Here is an 18,742-nt window from a genome sequence, read left to right as displayed (position 1 = left end):
ACATGCATATTATATAGAGATTGAAAATGTGACGTCATTCACGGGTAGAACCGCAAAGGATTCTGGGAACTCGTGGCAAGCGGTACTAGCGCACGCAGGCTTTCAATTAAAATCAGTTACACAGCGATAAAAAGAAACACAAAAATGTCAAGAAGCCGTTGTATTATTAACTGCAATAGCCGGTCGCATGACAGCCACGGGAAGCCGACGGGTAAAGAGATCGGTTGTTATCGGATTACGTCGTTGAAGAGAAATTGTTCGAGCCATGTTTCCGAAGTAACAAAGATGCGACGGATGGCCTGGATTGCAGCCATTCAAAGATCAAATATAACGTCCCAGAACACTCCAGCTCACAGGTTAGTCTGCTCCAAGCATTTACACGAAGGTCAGTGTTTTTTAGTAGTTAATACGTCATTTTCATAACATAATTGGTGATATAGGTTACAAGCAAGTCTGGCGCTGAACAGAAATTGTCGCGCTATGCTCCTTTATTTATTGTGCATAAATAATGAATTGTCCTGACACAATATTGCGTTTCGCTTCTGTTATTATGGTACATTGACAAAAACATATGCTTTTATTCACAGGATAAAACAGGTTTTTTGTATCACTAATTGCCCAGTACGATTACAGCATACAATATTGTTGTCACTGCTACATTTCTGTGATGCTACCAGAAATTATTTCCACTACTAATTAATTACCGTTGAGCTCAAAGGTCCTATTAATAAACGGTTAAGGAATGTATATTTATGACGACGATTTATGAGACTGGTAAACTTATGATACGTACGATGGTCTTTCGTTCGACACGGTGCGTTTCAAGGTCCTGCACCCATCTGTCGGTAAACTGTACCTGGGCTTGTTGCAGTGACCGGAAGTTACTAAACTTCATGAGTGTATGCACTCACTCCAAGAACCGTATGATTATAAATATGCATATAAATATGCTAAGATGAGATAGCTGACTTCATCTAACTAGCAAATGTTGTCCAGGCTATGTTGGTGATACAGTTTTTTTTTAATGTGTATGATATTTTTGTCATGCGATTTTAAAGCCGGTCCTACAACCGCATCCAAGAATAACATGCAGCTTATCTCAGAACTGTCGGTGAAAATTATTCTTGGAGCTAGGTTTAATTGAGCTGCATTTTAAAGAGGTGCAATTTCACAATTTGTGTATATTTTCTAAGTTCACTATTTTGTCATGTGTTGAGAAAAACACAGATTTTAAAATTACATGGTCTAATATTTACATTTAGCATATAACTGCAACATTATTTTTTCGTTTTTTTTTTTTTTAAAGACTCGAAAGGACTTGAAATTCAAAGTTTCAGACTTGTGACTTGACTCGGACTTTTACACCAGTGACTTGAGACTCGACTCTGACTTGCCTGACATTACTTGAGACTTGACTTGAGACTTGAGGATAAAGACTTGAGACTTACTTGAGACTTGCAAAACAATGACTTGGTCCCACCTCTGGAATCTACTGACAATGAAGATTAAAAGTTAAAAATGAGGCTCTTCTATTCATAAATTCATAGCTGTTGTAACATGTTTGATCAAGATGAGGTAGAGGAAGAGTTGGCCACTACATTTGGACGTCATTAACAAAGCACCCTGTCAACGTCAGTCACAGAGCTGCAGTGAGGAACGGGAAGTCCAGCTTATGAAATGAGTCTCATGTTGTCTGTTTTACATATGTTGTTTTTCCAGTTTGTGTTCAGTGTTTTTCAGTTAATTTTCAGAGTGAATTATTTGTTTTGGTTAGTTTTATATATTTATATCCATTTTAGTTTTGTATATATCTTTTTGTTTATTTTGTTAGTATCAACTATAATATGTTTGGTATTTTTTAGATGTAAAAAGCTATCAGTTGTTATTGATTCACAGACTTTCTCATGTACACACCTAGAGCTTTATATTTATAAAGATCTAGATAGGCCAATGGTGCCTCATGTCATGTGGACAAAATCAGAAGCTGAATATAATCAACTGAAACATTACTCTGTGAAAAATACCTCCAAAGGACATTTTTCTCATTTTTTTCAGTTTACATGTTTTTTCTAGTTGCTTGTTTTCCAATCTTTAAATACGGCCCATTTTCTCATTTTCAGAATATTTTGGAACTTTCCACTCACAAAGGAACCAAAGCACCTGATATCAAACCGATCTTATGCATTCATTAAATACCATCAAATCTGCAGCAATTGTGCTGCCGATGCTATCATGCTGGTATGAACCAATATCTGTGAGTCATGTTTCCAGCTCCTTGTTGAATCTACGCCATGAAGAACCTGGTACTAGCAAGGTGTACCTAATAAAGTGTAATAAAGTGAAAGACATGGACAGCTTACTTTGTCAGCCAAAAGCAGAAGTTGCTAAATGAGATGGGTGTGACAGAGTTAAGAAACAACTTGCTCTGTGGCTGTAACGCGGTAGTATCTCTCTGTCTATAATCGCTTAAATCTCAACAAGACTGTAAGGATGGCAGACGAAGAAGTTAACTATGCCTCAGTCACATTCAACACCAAGAAACTATCCCGATCACAAGGTAAGTTAAGTTTTTCAAATATACTGCAAGAAGAAAAGATAAAGCCAACACTGCAAATTTACACAATACGGATGTTTTTTACTGGTGTTTTCTGCAGTAATAGAGGTTAGAAAAAAAACTTGTAGAAATCAGGTCCAAGTTAGATGTTAAGCTAACTATCCCACCAGAATATTGAGGGGATTCATTCAGATGCCCAAACGACCTAAACTGATAGCTTGGACATCTGACTTTGATGCATCCTGGTTGTGGTGGTGGCTGATGAAAATGTAAAGAAAAATGTATTTAATTAAATAAATAAATAAAAAGTGTAAAAGTCACACTTTGTTGAAAGACGATGAACCATTAAGAATGAGTGTGTCCTCTGTGAACCAGTTCTAATCCACTGGAATTTACAGTATTATTTCATCTATCCATCCATTTCTTTAACTACTTATCCCATGCAGACTAGTTGCATTTGCATGATGTTTAACTACAGATACTTTTACTACAGCTACACTGAGCAAAGAACTATTACATCCAAATAATAAAAAAGCATTAGAAGGAATTTGACTGCAAAATAAAGGTTCAATATTTCACCACCTACCACTTCAAGATACAATAACTGATGTGAGCTATGCTGGACGGGCTGTGGACTAGTTGGGAACTTGTCCAAGGTTGGTTGAAAAAAAAAAGAAATTAAACAGAAATAAATGTTGGAGCCAGAACTGAAGAATGATTTATTAATTACTATCAGTCAAAGGTTTGAACGCACCTTTTCATTTAATGGTTTTTCATTATTTTTACTACTTTATACATTGTTATTCATGCTGAAGAAATCAAGTATGTAAAGTAAGATATATGGAATTATGAAGCAAAGAAAAAATTGATAAATGACTCTAAACAAATCATATATTTTAGATTCTCAAAGTAGCTGCTCTTTGCTTTGTTGACTGTGCTGTAAACCCTTGGCCTTCTCTCAATGAGCTTCATGATCCCCTGAGATAGTTTCCCCTTCACTGGTGTGCTTTATCAGGGTTTATTTGTATTTTAAGAACTGAAGGTCAATCAGTCCTGAAAACTGCTCGAACTTTCAGTGTGTCCCCAATTGCAGTTGCAAAAACCATCAACCATCGGTTGAAACTGGCTCACACGAAGACCAAGAATCACCTCTCTTGACTATTAAGGCTGGTTTATAGCCAGCAAGTTAACAGCACCTCAGATTAGAGCCCAGATAAATGCCACCCAGAGTTCCAGTAGCAGACACATCTGTACATTAACTGTTCAAGGAAACTGTGCAAATCAGGCCTTTATAGTCAAATAGAAACACAAGGAATGGACATTAGACCAGTGGAAACCTGTGCTTTGGTCTGGTGAGTCCAAATTAAGGTTGTGCTTTGTTGGTGACACTGTTGGAGATTTAATCAAAACTGAAGGCACACTGGACCAGCATGGCTATCACAGCATCCTGTAGCTACATGACATCACATCTGGTTCACGTTTAGTTGGAGCATCATTTATTTTTCAACAGAACAATGACCCCAAACACACCTCCAGGCTGTGTAAGGAATATTTCACCAAGAAGGAGAGTGATGGAGTGCTGCACCAGTTGGCCTGGCCTCCAGAGTCATCTGACCTAAACCCAGCCGAGATGGTTCTGGATGAGATGGACCGCAGAGTGAAGCAAGAGGGCCAATAATTGCTCAGCATCTCTGGGAACTCCTTCAAGACTGTTGGAAATCCACTTCAGGTGACGACCTCATGAAGCTCATTGAGAGAATGGCACGACTCTGCAAAGCAGTAATCAAAGCAAAGGGTGGATATTTTAAAGAATCAAGGATATTAAACATGTTTTGAGTTATTTCACACTTTTTTGTTTACTAGATAATTCCATCTGTGTTCATTCATAGGTGCATTCCTTCAGTTAGAATCTACAATGTAAATAATCGTGAAAATAAAGAAAGATCATTAAATGGCTGGTAATGTATATTTATACACATATCTACATGGACATCTGCTGCATTTATCTTTTTTGTTGTATTAATGAATAAAAGAAAGTTAAAAGAACTACTAAATAGGCACTATAAAGTCCTATATTTGTGAATACTAATAAATCTTTAAACCTTTCAGTTAAAAAAGAGGAGGAAACCATTATGATGATGTGAAAGTGAAACATAAAGCAACGGAACAAACTCCTGACACAAACAGTGAGTAATAAAAAGAAATCACAAATCCACCTGTAATCATGTCTAACACTGCAAAGATTTTTTAAAACTTACTACAAGATGTGGTAATGAGTACTAATCAGCTTCTAAATTCATTTACAGTGTGTTTTCATGCTATTATCCTTCATGTTCATAAGGGTTGGTACGAGAGTACACTCTATAAAGGCTTTCATTGTAAAAGACAGGGGAGAGCAGGCCTTATACAGTACAGAATGCGTTCAGCTTGTCAAATTTACATAAATCTTCGATCGCTAGCAATGTGACTCTGAAGTGCTGTACTATATGTTTGTAAGTTTTCTCTCCAACAAACACAACAATGTTAACAAAATGGTTTGCACCGTCAAAGGCAGCTGCGGCTGCCTTTGGTTTCACTCTATAATAGGCTACTGGACTTATTTTTCTACCAGTTTGAAATTTGAGAATGTTTAACCTCCTACGACCTGGCGTCCATATATGTGGACATCACATTTTGGGTTATTTATACCAAAATACTCAATTTTGCTCTACAAGGGCCTGATATCCACTTACGAGGACATTATACTGCTACTGTTCTATCAAAAAGGTAAAAAAAAATCTGGTAAAACTTTGTTTTTACATTCATCGGGCCCCAATATGGCCAAGAGAAATCAAAAATGCATGCCGTGGAAGAGTTCGGGTCTTAGGAGGTTAAACAAGAGAGAAAAGTGTAAAAATGTCCATGCCTGTCTGAGTATGTAGTGTGTAGTGAGGCATTTTACAGCCATAAAACACCTATAGTAATTGTAAAAAATAAAGCTGACTACTTGGTTTCACCTACCATGATTTCACTTATCGCGGGTTATTTTTAGAACATAAATCCCGCGACAAATGAGTGACCGACCACTGTAAAGGAGTTTTCTGTATTAATTTTTCTCTTACTTTTTAACCACACATTGAATTTTACCATTTACCATTTATAGAAATATCTGTTTAAAACTGGATTATTTATTGGCAGAAAATTATTTACTTTAAAAAACAGTGTGTACATGTGCATTTTAGAGCCGATATGAGGCTTGAGCAGTGCAAGATTAAATAAAATACTTATTTTTTCAGATTTTTTTCTCTGGAAATGTATGCAACTTTTAATAACCAATAAACAATAATGACATTCATTCATTCAAGCAATGAATGTAAAGTAAGTAAAGCAATATATTTCTGTCCTGTAGACGTCTCGATTGACAACAGATCAGGCAGTAGACGTCATCACTATCAGCAGTTGGCCTGTTGTTTGGGCACATTTTGTGTCATTTTGGTGTTGGGCATCATAGCAGTCACAGTATACCGTAAGTATGAAAAAGATCAGTCAATACATACACTCAATTTAGAGCTCAGACAGATTTTAAAGCCTTTTTTTTTTTTTTTTTTTACAAATTAACAGTCATACTTAAACTAATTTCTGTTAGTATTTGTAAAAGGAAAAAATGTCATTTCTGGAAAAAACTAATTACAGAAGAGAAAAATGCAAAAGATACATTTTAATGAATACAATTTTGACTACATGTAATATTTTTGTGATTAGTTTTTTATCTTTAGAGTCAACCTTCCACAAAAAAAAGATGCAACACACACAAAATCTGTGTATATGTGATTTGAGATACAATAATAAGCAATATTCTATAATAACAGTGAATGCAGTGTTTTTTAAGACAATCCATTAAAAAAAACAAACATGTATGATGCGACCTAACATGAGACTCTACTCTGTTAGAAAAACAGGTGATGAACCTGACTGCAGAAAACCACAGCCTTAGAGAGAAAAATGAGCAGTTGGAGGCTCAGAATAAGGGGCTGGAGACAGAGAAGGAAAATCTAACAGAACAAATATGTGACATATCATGGAACAAGCTCAATATTAGTCGAGCTCAGTGGAGCATTGATGCCTACTGTCCCAAAGAAAATAACCGTATGTTCCAAATATATCATGTACAAAAATACCAAATTTAACAGAAATATGCAGTGATGTTTATTAACTGAGCTCTATCCTTGCAGACAGAACATGTAAGCCTTGTCAGAATGGATGGGATCATGTTGAGTCCAGCTGCTATGCAATTAATGATGCTGTCCGTGATCAATGGAAAACCTGGGAAGAAGCTCAAGAAAACTGCACAGGAAAGATTTCAGATTTACCTGTTGTTATTAATGAAGAAGAAAAGGTACTGAGAAAACTGTGGGACACTTTATTACAGACTTCATGAAAATAAAAATTTAATTTCTTTAGCTTGAAAGCTTTCTTAGAGCAAATTGTTTAAATATCTCTGACAACTTTCTCTTTGTCCTCAGAAAACTGTCAGTGAAAAGAGTTGGAAATATGAAAACAAAGGATACTGGATTGGTCTGAGAGTTAAAGATGGGAAATGGAAATGGCTGGATGGAAGGAATCTGACTAATAGGTAAGAGACACTTTGAATCAATAGAAATTTCAAGTATTTCCAAAATCTGTGATAAATCAATTACAGTGTACCAGTGTCCATCAGCCTTGAGCAGATTTGTTGTTTTCCTCAGCTCCTGGATCGACCAGCCTCCTTCTGATGGTCACTGTGCAATCTCTGTACAAGACGAAGGATTTAAATCAGTGAGCTGTAATGAGAAGAACCGATGGATCTGCAAAAAGAAAGCTGTAGTTGTTTGAATACTGCAGTAAAAATATCATGACTGGTGGAGATTCTAAATACAAAAAAACAATGATATTACCATTAATGAAATCTTTAAATAGATTTTTTTTTAAATTGAGTTTACACAAAAAAAAAGTTTAACAAAACTGTACTGATTTTGTTTGCCCAGCAGAGGGCACTGCATTACTTCCCATCAAAGACAGTGGTTGTCTAAAGTATCTGTATTCTGGCATTTCTATATTTAAGTGACAATTATTGTTGTAAAAAAAAAATCAACCAACCAACTAAAGAAACAAACAAACAGTACTGAACAAAATAAGCTGAACTTCCTGTTCTTCGCTGTTGCTAAATGGCAGATCTTGACAGTGTGACTGATGACGGAAGTCTAAATGTAGTGCCGGCTCTCCTCCTTCCACATCTGAATGTTGTTCTTAACTTGATTAAAACCATCCATTCATCCATTCTCTGCCGCTAATCCTTATCACGGTCGCAGGGAGGCTGGAGCCTATCCCAGCTGTCTTGAGGCGAAAGACAGGGTACACCCTGGACAGGTCGCCAGTCTGTTGCAGGGTAACACATAGACAACCATTTGCACTCACATTCACACCTATGGGCAATTTAGAGTTTCCAATTAACCTATCCCCACTAACTGCATGTCTTTGGACTACTGGAGAAAGCTGGAGTACCTGGAGCGAATCCACGCCATCATGCGGAGAACATGCAAACTCCACACAGAAAGACTGATGGTGGAACTGAACTCAGGACCTTCTTGCTGTGAGGCAACGGTGCTAACATGGTAGATGATGAACACAGGTCAAAAGGGTCAACACTACCAGTCCACTCTCCTTGAGGCTTCTACAAAATTCAGACAGAATCCACACATTCCCAAATCCAAAGTAGAATCACCTCACTACTCCATGTCAGGCAATCTCCACACAAACCTGGTCACAGGGACAGACAGGTAAGAATTTCTTAGCAAACAGTTTTCACAGCAACAAGAATAGAAGCCAGGCTTCACTAAGTGTTTCACTCGGTGATATCTGATCTTCTGCTACTTTCTTATGAAGCTGCCTGGACAGGATCATCAGAAGAAGTTGCGTGATTGTGACCAGGTGTGTGAGCTAGAAGGTGCAAAACCAGCCATGTCCTCACAATGCACACTTGCCGCCGCGCACACACATACAGACGTATTTGCCAGAAGCAAGAACTTTGAAGCTCAGAATGGTTATTAGAAAAATCTGATCCACATAAACTCCATCATGTTCCACTAATCCCAATTTTTCTAAAAATGTCTGAAAAACCAGTTATTTATTAGCTTGCTAGCTATTCCTAAATGTGCCACATGTTTTGAATGTGCAAAAAAGAATTTTTTCTGAGGTTGGGAATATTTATTTAAAAGCTTTTCTAATTTAAATCATTCAAAACAGAAAACTTGCTTTTAGACTGAGAACTTAATCTTAAACAAAAGTGTTCACTGGAAGGCACATTATACAGACAAAAATGACTCTATCCACCACAAATCTAATATCTGTCTAAATCTTATGTGTGAGTTCTGGGGCAATTCTAGGTTCAAACCTTTAGAGGAGGCTCAGCTCCCAGTCATGATGTCATGCATGCATGCCTTGTAATTAATATTAATTGAACATGCTGCCTGCAAATGTCATCAACTCTTTCTACATTTGCAAACCTTTGCAAACATTTGCAAATTAGTTGGATGACCTATTGTAGTGTCGAAGAATAACTCAGAGTGAATAATCAGAGATTTCAATCTAATCCATCCATTTTAGGATGGAGACTTTAGTTATCAAATCCAAAGCAAAGGCTCAGTCGTTAAAGAAGTTAAAGAACTATTTGTGACAGATAAGAAACATGTACAACATCATTTTAGTCTCTTAACCACATAGAGGCAGTTCATCATCAGACACTGGAAAATCACCTGTCCATGGACCTGCACAAGGAGAAAACTGGTAATAATGTATTAGTACTGTATTGTATCTTTATTTCAGACATATACAGAAAAACCAATATATAGAAATACACATATTTGCATTTACATGTACAAATATGAATATATATGTAAATACACACGTATATGCTCAGACAAAACAAAGAGAAAGAAAAAAAATAAATAAAACAAAGTCTAAATGATATCAAATTACAATTATTAAGTCTGAAATGGAGTAGGAAGAAGTATATACATACTTATTAATCCCTACCCCATGCTCAACATTCTATTGAATCCCACTTTTCACTGTTACCCCTAGTTCCTTCATAACTTACCCCACACTATAAACAAGGAATGAAGGAAATGTATAAAAATAGCTACAGTGATAGATATAATTTTGATGCAATTTAGCATAGTTATACATACAATGGGTCATCAACTTTATCAGTTTCATATTCTCCCAAAAGCAGTTTTCGAAACATCTTTATGAACTGACTAATGCTTGAACATTGCAGTAGGTCCACAGGAAAACTGTTCCACAGTTTTACCCCACAAATGGTAATACAAAAGGTTTTAACCTTTGTCCGTGCTTTAAGAGTCTTCAGATTTAATTTTCCCCTCAATTCACAGTCTCTGTCAAAAAACATCATCTGTACATTTCCTGGTAACATATTGTATCTGGCTTTGTACATAATTTTTTACAGTTTTATATTTTATAAGATTCATAAACCTCAACATTTTTTAATTTCAAGAACATAATATTAGTGTGGTCTCTAAATCCTGCTTTAGTAATCATCCTGATGGCTTTTTTCTGAATTTTACATAATGGTTGAAGTGAAGTTTTGTATGTATTTTTCCTCAGATTTCAGTATTCAGTATTTCACAGTATTCCAAATATGGCAGTATAAGTGAACAGTAAAGTACCCGGAGTGATTTGGAAGGCAAAAAATGTTTAGCTTTACTCAGTACACAGATGCTTCTTTACAGTTTAGCTTGTATTTGCTGTATGTGAGGTTTCCAGCAGATTGTGTTGTCTATTATCACACCCAGAAGTTTTGTATGAGAAACTCTACTTCAACATTATTTATCAACAATTTTGTTCCAGCATTTTTTTTTCAATTTCCAAATAACATAAATGTAGTTTTATTCAAATTTAGTGATAACTTGTTTCTGTCAAACCATGTTTTCAGTTTAATCATTTCTTGTGTGACAATTTCCAAAAGCTGCTGTGAATTCTCTCCAGCACAAAAAACATTTGTATCATCTGCAAATAAAATAAACTGTAATATATCTGTCACGGTTTGCAAGCCGTGTGGGATTGTAGGAAAGGACCAAAAAGGTAGCAGCTCTGGTGCAGGTGAGTGTTTATTTACAGTGGTGGGTAAGTACAAACAGCGGTGGTGACGAAACATGAAACTGGAGACCTAAACTGGGTAAACTAAGAAGACAAACCAGAACGAGGATGCAGGGAGGTCCGGAGAAATACATATGGGAAGACGCAGGGAGACCAAGGGGAAACAACACAGACGAACCAGCAATTACTAAGACAGAAAATACAACTTAAATACACTCAGAGAACACAGGGAGATTACACGCAGGTGGGAAACACAGCTGGGAGTGATTAACATAACGAGACTAGGGAGGCAAACTGAAAACACTCACATAAGACGCAGACCTTCACAATAAAACAGGAACTTGCACATGAAAGGACACAAACTAAGAAACGCGGACTAGATACAGGAACACACGGGCAGAACAGAGTAAACACTAAACAGAGGAAGAACAGAACCAAAATCGAAGAGAAAACACAAAATGCTGGGTCAAAAGGACCCAGGATCATGACAGTACCCCCCCCCCCCCCCCCCCCCCCTCAAAGGCTGGCCCCAGACAGCCCAACAAGAAACAAAAGCCAGAAAAAACAGAAAACAACCCGACCAGGGCGGGCGGCGGGGGCCCAGGAAGGAGGGCTCGAAGCAAAACAAAACCGGAGCACCAGAAGGCCAAAAGACAAAAACAAAAAACGAGCCCAAAACCAAAAGAAACGAAGCACACCAGGGGCCTGTTCTTCGTACCTCGCTAAGTAAGTTAGCTGGATTAGATTGTTGACGATTTCGGTGATCCTGGATCGTTCGGTTCCCCGAAGCTCATCCGGGACTTGCTGTCATAGCAACAGAGCCGTAAGCGTAAACCTGCTCGGGAGCAGGTTTACTTTATGTAAACAGGATTAGATCGCGGCCACGCAGGTATGTCCGCTTCATTTATACGAAAGCAACAGCGATATTTTACCACTGTTTCACCATAAATAAATAACATCAATGTAACTAAAGATAATGCAGCACTTGATCCTTTTATTGATGTCACACAGATACATACAGGTCATTTCCTAAAAAAGGGAAATGAACTATTAACATTCTATTACATGTATGTGATTATTACAGATGTAATTCATATTTCAGAGTAGTAATTGTAAATTACTTTGTGTAATCAAGATGAGAGACCACGGCTATAAAAGCGAAGGTGGATTTGGGAAGCCTGTCGCAGCCATGTCCTGTCCGTATATGCGACCAACCCATTGCGGAAGGTGCAAGATTGATAAGGAGAGTCCTCAGAATTCAGCGTATATTGCGGGATAGACAGGATCCTTTAGCTCAGCGCGACAGTGTGCTCATTGAGAGATATCGATATTCCCGTGAGGGTATTATTTACTTAACCAACTTGTTGACGAGGGGGTGCAGGACCACCACCTGTCTTTTCTTCCTCTGCCCTTTTCTTGGTTGCTGTTATGAACAAACTAACAGAGTATTACAGGCCAGTATTACCTTGCCAAGAGACGAAAAGCAATCTAAGAGATAAATATTACCATTCTGTAGAATACTCCTGTATTCCACTTTTACTTGTTCCCATGTTCTTGTGGGTCCTGTTGTGGCTCTAATGTGAAAGGGGATATAATATAACATATTATAATATAATATAATGCCATATGATATTGGACAATATAGTGTCATATGATAGATCTACCCTACCGCCTACTGGTGTTGGCCAGAGGGGCCGATGGCGTGATATGGCAGCCTGGCTACAACCGTAGCTGCCTCCACCAGTGTGTGAATGTGGGAGTGAATGAATAGTGGTATCGTAAAGCGCTTTGGGTGCCTTGGAAAGCGCTATATAAACCCAATCCATTATTATTATTATTATTAAATTACCTACGAGTTTGATTTGTCAGCAACTTTCTGCCAGCCCTCTCTCCTTGCTTTTGCAGCCTTTGCAGTGTTCTCTTGCGTTTTAATTGAACTCTGAAACTCCTGAAATCCCTCACTCATGAGTTCTTGCTCTGCTGCCGGAAAATACCGAGCACGCCCCTTCGACATTTTCGCCGACCAATCAGCGGGTTGCCAATCAATGTTTCTACTATCGATGCGTAGCCCCTTTTACGACACCCAGTGATGTCACATTACTGCGTCCAGCTGTACTAATCGTCAACAGCAGGTGTGTTCGGGGAACCGGATTAGCGAGCTCACGGTTAGCGCGATGGTTTGGTCTTGGATGTGTCATTTGATCTTGGATGTAGTAAGCGACGTACGAAGAACAGGCCCCAGAACACAGGAAAAAACAGAGTCCAAAACAGAAGAGTTCAGGGGGCCGGCCAGGGGGCCGACAGCACAGGAGTCCAAAACAGAAGAGCTCAGGGGGCCGGCCGTGCGGATGGCAACAGCGGCAACGTGGACACAGTTCGGGAGGCCGGCCGTGCGGAAGGCAACGGCGGCCACTCAGGCGATGGCGGTCCGGGGGCCGGCCGTGCGGAAGGCAACGGCGGCCACTCAGGCGATGGCGGTCCGGGGGCCGGCCGTGCGGAAGGCAACGGCGGTCACTCAGGCGAAGAGGGTCCGGGGGCCGGCCGTGCGGAAGGCAACGGCGGCCACTCAGGTGAAGAGGGTCCGGGGGCCGGCTGTGCGGAAGGCAACGGCGGCCACTCAGGTGAAGAGGGTCGGGGGGCCAGCCGCGCGGAAGGCAGCGGCGGCGACGAGGGAGACGACGGAGCAGTTCCGAGGGCCGACCGTGCGGACGGCAACAGCGGCGACTCAGGCGATGGCGATCCGGACCAGGCGAGGCTGCAGAGGCTGGACCAGGCGAAGCACAGGCTGAAGCCGGACCAGGCGAAGCACAGGCAGAAGCTGGACCAGGCGAAGCACAGGCAGAAACTGGGCCAGGCGAAGCACAGGGAGAAGCCGGACCAGGCGAGGATGAAGACTCGGGTGAAGCCGGACCAGGCGAGGATGAAGACTCGGATGAAGCCGGACCAGGCGAGGCAGAGGCTGAGGCTGGACCAGACGAGGCTAAAGGCTCTGAGGCTGGACCAGACGAGGCTGAAGGCTCTGAGGCTGGACCAGACGAGGCTGAAGGCACGGAGGCTGGACCAGACGAGGCTGAAGACTCGGCGGCTGGACCAGACGAGGATGAGGATGAAGGAGCTGCAGCAGGCGAGGATGAGGAAGAAGGAGCTGCAGCAGGCGAGGATGAGGATGATGGAGCTGCAGCAGGCGAGGATGAGGATGAAGGAGCTGCAGCAGGCGAGGATGAGGAAGAAGGAGCTGCAGCAGGCGAGGATGATGATGATGAAGCTGCAGCAGGCGAGGATGATGGAGCTGCAGCAGGCGGCCGGACGGGCTCCTCGGGCCCTCCAGCAGACGTGGCTTGAGGCCGGACGGGCTCCTCGGGCCCTCCAGCTGACGTGGTTTGAGGCCGGACAGGCTCCTCGGGCCCTCCAGCGGAGACAGGAGGCCGGACGGGCTCCTCGGGCCCTCCAGCTGACGTGGCTTGGGGCCGGACGGGCTCCTCGGGCCCTCCAGCTGACGTGGCTTGGGGCCGGACGGGCTCCTCGGCCCTTCCAGTGGAGACAGGTGGCTGAACGGGCTCCTCGGACCCTCCAGCGGAGACAGGTGGTTGAACGGGCTCCTCGGTCCCTCCAGCGGACGAGGCAGGAAGTGAAGGCCGGAGCGGTCCCTCGGACCCTCCAGCGGAGACACGAGACGAAGGCCGGAGCGGTCCCTCGGACCCTCCAGCGGAGACACGAGACAAAGGCCGGAGCGGTCCCTCGGACCCTCCAGCGGAGACACGAGACGAGGGCAGGGGCCCCTGACTGGAACTTAGGCTGCCTCCCTGCATTATGTGAGTGTGCGAAATCGGTGACACTGGAGCTACTGGGGCCTGCACGACAGGCGGCACTGGAGCCACTGGGGCCTGCGCTACGGGCGGCACTGGAGCCACTGGGGCCTGCGCTACGGGCGGCACTGGAGCCACTGGGGCCAGTGTCTGTCTTTTTGTGAACCTGTTTGAGGATCAACTTTTCCTTTTAGATGTGTGTTATGGTGTTGAATTCTTTGTTATTTTCATTTATAGAAAGACTGTTAAATGAGCAGCATAGCAACATTAACAACTAGTATCAAAGACAACTGTGGTATTTAAAAATGTTCCTTTAAAAACAGATTATCCTAAATCACAAACACACACCCCTCTTCCTCTCTCTTCATGTTTAGTTGGGGAAGAGAGAAAAAAAAACAGGCTAATTGTGTTCTTCTTCTTTTTAATAAAAACAAAATCCACTGATTCTATTCATTGTGCTTTTACTTCAGTAGCATTACTCATGAGAGGTATGTTGACAAAAATAAAAAATAAAAATGTTCAAAATATAATCTCTCTATAAATGAAACATGCACACATTGACTCCTGAAACTGCTGCTGCTGCTCTTTCAGTTCAGACCATAGGCTGCTATGTTCCATGAGATCATTGTAATGATGCTTATTTTTGTCACCCAACATGTACAAAAAAACTTATCTCAGAGCTTGCATCTGAAATTCATTTATTTTTGTTTGCCCATCCAAATATAGCAGCCAAATGTGGCTCTACTTAAGAGGTTACCAAAACTGACAGCTGTCTTTCTCATGTTCTTATTTATTTTATTGTTTTCTGCCAGCAGGGGGCGATCAGGGGAGACGCCAACATCAGACTTGGGCACCATGAAAGCAGAGAGACCTGTGGAGCTCCCTCGTTATGCCCCAACAAAAAGGTTTTGATTCTTCATCTTAAGTTTAAACAAACAATTTCACTCGTGATTAAATACTGTCTGTACAAAACTCGTGAGCTGTGTCACTTTTTCCTATTCTGAAATGAATGTGCAAATTTCTTTTGCAGTTGTGTATGGTCTAGTGAATAACACATAAATGTAATTGGTTTAACATCGTCTTGGTAATTTAAAACTCAGACAAAAGGAGAAATGGGACTACAAGACGTGTGAGGGTTTTTTACGCATCCACAGCAGCTACTTCTGCTGTTTAAGAAACAAATGAGCTGAAGACAAATTTAGTACTCAAATAAAAATAAGTAAACAACGAACAGGGCTTAAACAAGAATCTAAACATTTTAACAGAACAGTTGAAAGTACCATTGACTTGAAGCTGAATTCTAATCAGCTCTACAGAAAGGTTTTACTCAGATTCCTGTAGTTAAGGATCTCCTCCAGGGTTCTTGTCTGCACTTTACCTGTCACGGACCCGGCTCTGGAGGACTCGGGGGTCCGTGACCAGTTTTGACTGTTGTTATTGTTGTTAGTATTATTATTATTTGGTGATGTGTGTTTTCTCCACAATGCTGTGTTAGTCTGTGTCCCACTCGTATGTATAGGCAGGGTGTGGGTGTATACGTGTGTATGTCTGCGGGTGTGGCTGGAGGATGGAGCACAGCCACCTGCAGGCCTGATGGGTGTGGCCCTGCGAAGGACTGGCCACACCTGAAGTTCCTGCCACACCTGTTGGTGATCAGGGCTCGTCGGGGGAGCTACTTAGGAGAGTGTTGGAGCTCCCACCGGCGCGGGATCATTGAGTTATCGTACCAAGTTAGTGTGTCAGCATATGTCTGTGTTGTTCGTATATGCCCGCCGAGGGTTAGTGTTGATGGCTGCCTCTATGGTTTCCCTGCAGGAGGAAGAGTGGTCCAGAAAGGCAGCACGCACGGGGTGTGCGGAAACACAACAGCGGGGAGCACGAGCACGAGCACAGACGTCGGAGGGAAGCACGCACACGGGGTTCAAGGGAGCAACGGGGAGTTATTGTGTTTACAGTTTTTCACTGTGAATAAAGAGCACTGTTTGCATCGCAGAGTCTGCGTTTTGGGTCCTCCTTTCCCCACATCCCCACGGTCTGCCAGCCAGACCGTGACAGAATGATCCCGCCAACCACCATGGACCCAGCAAACTCAGGAGTTGCCACGGAGGAGAGATCGCTCACGCAGCTATGGGATTACTGCCGGAGCGTAATCCAGGCTGTAGACCCACACAAGAGACATACAGGTAGTGTTCTTTGACAATTATCTCTCATCCACTACCTTCACCATGAACTTTTTGGACATTAACAACCTTAGGCTATTGGTCACTATTTTACGAGAGAGCTCTAGTTTTGATTTATTCGGCTTGGGCAGTCCGAGCAAGGAAGGTTCGGCTGCTCACCTAGAAACTCTAGCCGCTTGGTTTTTTGCGCATCGGCGGAGGACTTTCCCGTCGATGCTTGTGGCACAATTGTTTGATCCTCCATTACAGAAGGGATGTCGCACTCGCCATCATCACCCCATTACACCTCAACCCACTCCTGCGGTTTCAGTCCGGTCAGCTGGCGACGGACCGACAGCACTCATTACCGCAGTGAGTAAACCCGACTCATTTGTTTCTATTACTCCTGTCATTGAAAATCAAAACACAGATGAACAGCAGAGGACTGTTTCCGTACACCCGGCCCCGCCTTCACGGAGGAGAAGGCGTCCTCGCAAGCAGCGTTCAGCCACCTCTACACTCACTCCTGTGCTGGTCGAAGGCTCAGGACCAGCGGCTCTGGACGCCACAGTGAGTAAAATGGACTCTGCCGGTGTCGTAAATTCCCTTCCTGTGAACATGGACATAGAGACTATAGCCACTACGGCAATTAACAATGGAGAAACTGTAAGAGGTGTAACTGAACTCCCAGTGGGGATTTTTGGACCACCAACGGACGAATGTGGTCTGAGTGCTAATGCTGGGGCAGAATTTTGCATAGACAGCCCTGAGGTAGTTAGCTCAGAGTCGGTGGGGTCAGAAACTGTTTGCTTTACCTCCAAAAACTCAGAAGATGTTCACTCTGAGACTGTGAGCTGGGAGCTAGGGAGTTCACAGCATACAGACCCAGATGACTTTTTGGCTCAGTCTGGCCATATGGAGACAGAGGTTCTCCCCAGGGCTTCCCCAGAGGCCGAACTGGAGGCCTCAGTTGCCTCTGGACCCCTGGAATTTGTTGAGCCAGCTGTAACATTCTCATCCTCTCCACCCTTCATAATAGCCATATCACCCTCAACTCAGTCCGCTGCCCAGCTAGTAACGGAGTCTGCTGCCCAGCTGGTGACTGAGTCTTCAGTCCGGTCAGCCTCTCACCTTCATCCTCAGTTGGAGGTCGATATGCCTGCTGGACCACCTCTGCCATCATTTCACCCGTCTGTCCCTGCATCGTTGGCCAGTCCACCGGGAGCAGCGGCCGCACCATCATCACCTCCTCCCTCTGCAGCTACTTCTCCACCAGAGTCCCATCAGACTGCAGCGACCGCAGCACTCTCGGCTTCGCCATCTGCATCACCTACTCTACCTTCACCTTCCCCACCTGCAGACACCGCATCACCATCTTCACCTCCAGATCGACCGTCAGTAGCTGTAGTGCAGCCGGAGGTGCTCAGGGTGCTCGGAGAGCGGGAGGAGCCCGCACCGCCAGCTGTGGAGCCCTGCGAGCCGGAGCAGGAGCCCGGCGAGCCGGAGGAGCGGCTCAGCGTGGCGGAGCAGGAGCCCAGCGAGCGGGAGGAGCTCGATCTGCCCGAGCCAGAGCTCAGCGAGCGGGAGCCGGAGCTCAGCGAGCGGGAGCCGGAGCTCAGCGAGCGGGAGGAGCTCGCTCTGCCCGAGCCGGAGCTCAGCGAGCAGGAGCAGCTCAGCGAGCAGGAGCAGCTCAGCGAGCAGGAGCAGCTCAGCGAACCACCAGCAGAGGAGCTCGGCGAGCGGAAGGAACAACCGGCGCTGCCAGCCGAGGAGGAGCTCGGCGAGCCGAGGGAGCTCTCGCTGCCAGCCGCCGAGGTGGAGCTCTCGCTGCCAGCCGCCGAGGTGGAGCTCTCGCTGCCAGCCGCCGAGGTGGGGCTCTCGCTGCCAGCAGCCGAGGAGGGACCCGCTCAGCCGGAGCCGGAGGTCAACGAACCAGCGCGTCATGAACCGTGTGCCACACCTCGCTGTTGCTCACCGGAGGAGCAGCGCCGCCACCGGACCCGTGGCAGGCCGCCTGGGGAGCAGCGCCACCGCCGTCAGACCCGGGGCAGGCCGCCGGAGGAGCCGCAGCGCTGCTACCGTCACTGGAT

The 18,742-nt window shown here is 43.5% G+C and overlaps 1 protein-coding gene across 1 annotated transcript; it reads left to right on the top strand.

Moving 5' to 3' along the window:
* Positions 1-2,490: 2,490 nt before the first annotated feature.
* LOC146622633 (C-type lectin lectoxin-Phi1-like) lies at positions 2,491-7,405 on the top strand. The gene is made up of 5 exons (XM_085364891.1): positions 2,491-2,557; positions 6,470-6,679; positions 6,766-6,929; positions 7,057-7,166; positions 7,279-7,405. Exons 1-5 carry the CDS (start codon positions 2,491-2,493, stop codon positions 7,403-7,405), a joined length of 678 nt encoding a protein of 225 aa, XP_085221017.1.
* The last annotated feature ends 11,337 nt before the right edge of the window (positions 7,406-18,742 follow it).

Source organism: Diplotaxodon limnothrissa, linkage group LG11 (genome assembly GCF_057381915.1).
Source record: "Diplotaxodon limnothrissa isolate DT_005_m linkage group LG11, D_limnothrissa_male_GT1.1, whole genome shotgun sequence".
Taxonomy (NCBI): Eukaryota; Metazoa; Chordata; class Actinopteri; order Cichliformes; family Cichlidae; genus Diplotaxodon; species Diplotaxodon limnothrissa.
This window is presented reverse-complemented; position numbering and strand designations above follow the sequence as displayed.

Coding starts and splice junctions, on each gene's coding strand:
- LOC146622633 (XM_085364891.1), top strand. CDS start 2,491: ATGGCAGACGAAGAAGTTAACTATGCCTCAGTCACATTCAACACCAAG. Junction 6,680..6,765: donor CTGTCCCAAAGAAAATAACC/GTATGTTCCAAA, acceptor CTATCCTTGCAG/ACAGAACATGTAAGCCTTGT. Junction 7,167..7,278: donor GGAAGGAATCTGACTAATAG/GTAAGAGACACT, acceptor TGTTTTCCTCAG/CTCCTGGATCGACCAGCCTC.